The sequence below is a fragment of the Dendroctonus ponderosae genome, unplaced genomic scaffold, assembly GCF_020466585.1.
Source record: "Dendroctonus ponderosae isolate FM_Combo_2020 unplaced genomic scaffold, Dpon_F_20191213v2 Dpon_F_20191213_8, whole genome shotgun sequence".
Classification (NCBI taxonomy): Eukaryota; Metazoa; Arthropoda; class Insecta; order Coleoptera; family Curculionidae; genus Dendroctonus; species Dendroctonus ponderosae.
The window spans coordinates 12,423,887-12,425,852 of NW_026019016.1; the positions used below are offsets into that span (position 1 = coordinate 12,423,887).

General features: G+C 39.1%; 1 protein-coding gene across 1 annotated transcript in view; it reads right to left on the reverse strand.

The window, feature by feature from the left end:
- Positions 1–1,966, reverse strand: part of LOC109541921 (phospholipid-transporting ATPase ABCA3) — a gene marked incomplete at its 5' end in the record, with an annotated part of 14,874 nt that overhangs the window by 10,850 nt on the left and 2,058 nt on the right. Inside the window, 2 exon segments of the mRNA XM_048669313.1 lie at positions 246–434; positions 486–807. Of these exon segments, the coding sequence (XP_048525270.1) occupies positions 246–434; positions 486–807 (511 nt within the window).

The following is a 1,966-nucleotide window of genomic DNA, read 5'->3' on the forward strand; positions in this document are numbered from 1 at the left end:
GACGGGGCGATTTTTTAGAGGACACAGAGTAGTTCTAGGAAAACATCAATTTTGAGCCCAGCATTTAAAAAGCTCGCATAGCTAAGCATTGGGGGCACTTTGGATGAAACTTTCAGCACAGAAGACTGTATTTTTTTACATAACCCCCCCCCCTGACTTTAAAGCTGGATCCGCCCCTGGTCGCAATAAAGAAGCACCCAACTATGATGGTAAATGTGATTTGATCGGGAAAATGCGTTCCTTACCGTAAAGCAAAATCAACGTTTTCCTTAGACAAATTGTAAAATTCTACCCCAGCAAAGACGGCTTGCCCAGCTGCAAGAAAATGGGTTTCCATGTCCGTGGAGCTGTTGAACCCAACCAGCTCGAAGGAGCTGTTCAATGGGGCCATTATGGCCGAACTCGCCTCATCTTGCGGAGTGTACAGTAGCATTCTGGAAACGAACACTGAAGCATTTTTTTACATGGTTCAAAAAGTGTTTTACCCCTTTGCAGTTCCATTGGTTGCGTCCTCTGCCAGGCTCGTGAACCGTCTAAAAGCGCTTTGATATTTCGAGCTAACAACTTGCGGTTCTCCGCATAAATTGTAAGTGTTTGCCGCTGTTAAGTTGGGGATGGTACAGAATGGCTTATAAGCTACTGCGTCATGCGATTCTGGATCAACCAGGCTTCTTATTACGACAAGCAGTATGGAAAATAGGACCGGAGCCAAAATTTCGATCACGGTCTGTAGGGGTTTTCTATACTGCAACATCCAGTTCTTCCACATGAGGAGAGCGAATTTGTTCCATCGTTGGCCCATTTTTTCTGAAATTACAATGTTTCGACTTTAATTTCTTTAATTCACCTCCTTTAGCAGGTAGCAGAACAATCAAATATTAATGTAGTTTGAGGACATTAAAAAACAACTTCTGTCGAGGTGTGCAGTTCAATTTATTGGCGATTTCCAATCACTCTGACCTTTAAACGAGAAAAGAAGCCTTCGAAGGACCAACAATGTCGGTAGGCAAAGCTATATTTGCTTCAAACCACGTGCTTTCTTGGGGAGGGACACACAGAACACACTAAACTTACTACCCTTATTTAATGGAAACCTTCCCTGTTAGGGCAGCACCACTTTATGGGCCATTTGTGGGCACAAGAGAGACAGATGGGAACCCGGATGGTAAGAAAACAGATCCAAACGGTTTCTAATCTTCTCAACAACTTCCTTGGAAGGAAATTGGGGTATTTCTATTCTGTTTCCTATTCCAACGCACACATGGAATAGAGTTTTTTCAAGAAAACCACACAAAAGTTTTTCTTTTTGGAACAACCGATAAGTTTTAAAGGATCTCAAAAATCTGACAAAATCAGATCCTTCACATTTGACTTCTAATAAGGTGTTTTCGGCTTCAACTTGAACAACAAACCCTTTTAGGCTGTGAACAGAAACTCATTGGAAACGCGAATGTATAATTAAATTTTGCACATAAAACGTCCCGAAAAGCGTTTAGAAGGAATAATTAGTCAAAAACCAACGAGTACCAACCTGAATATAAAAAATACTTAACTTATTTATGCGAATTGTTGAAGCACATTTTTTTGCCGTACAACCGGACAAACGATTTAAATAGTCGTCAGTGTAAAATCTACATGAAAAATGGCTCAAAAACGCGGAAGTAAATTAAAAACGGTTGATTATTATCTGAACAACAATGTGGAATTAAATTTTTGTCTGCACACAATGCGACAATAGAGTGTTTTCATTGGATCAAAAATTCCTTCAAACTGAACATTAATCTATGGTAACATATTTATATGAAAGATTAAATAAGTTTATACTATCTATCTACTGCTATTTTGTTAAATATTTAATAAACAAATTCGACTAAAATTCAAATTATTACTGAATCTCTAAAACGCAATCCTATCGGTTGTGACGTCACTCGTCATATAAATGGCGGATTGTTTACGTTCTGTGCAT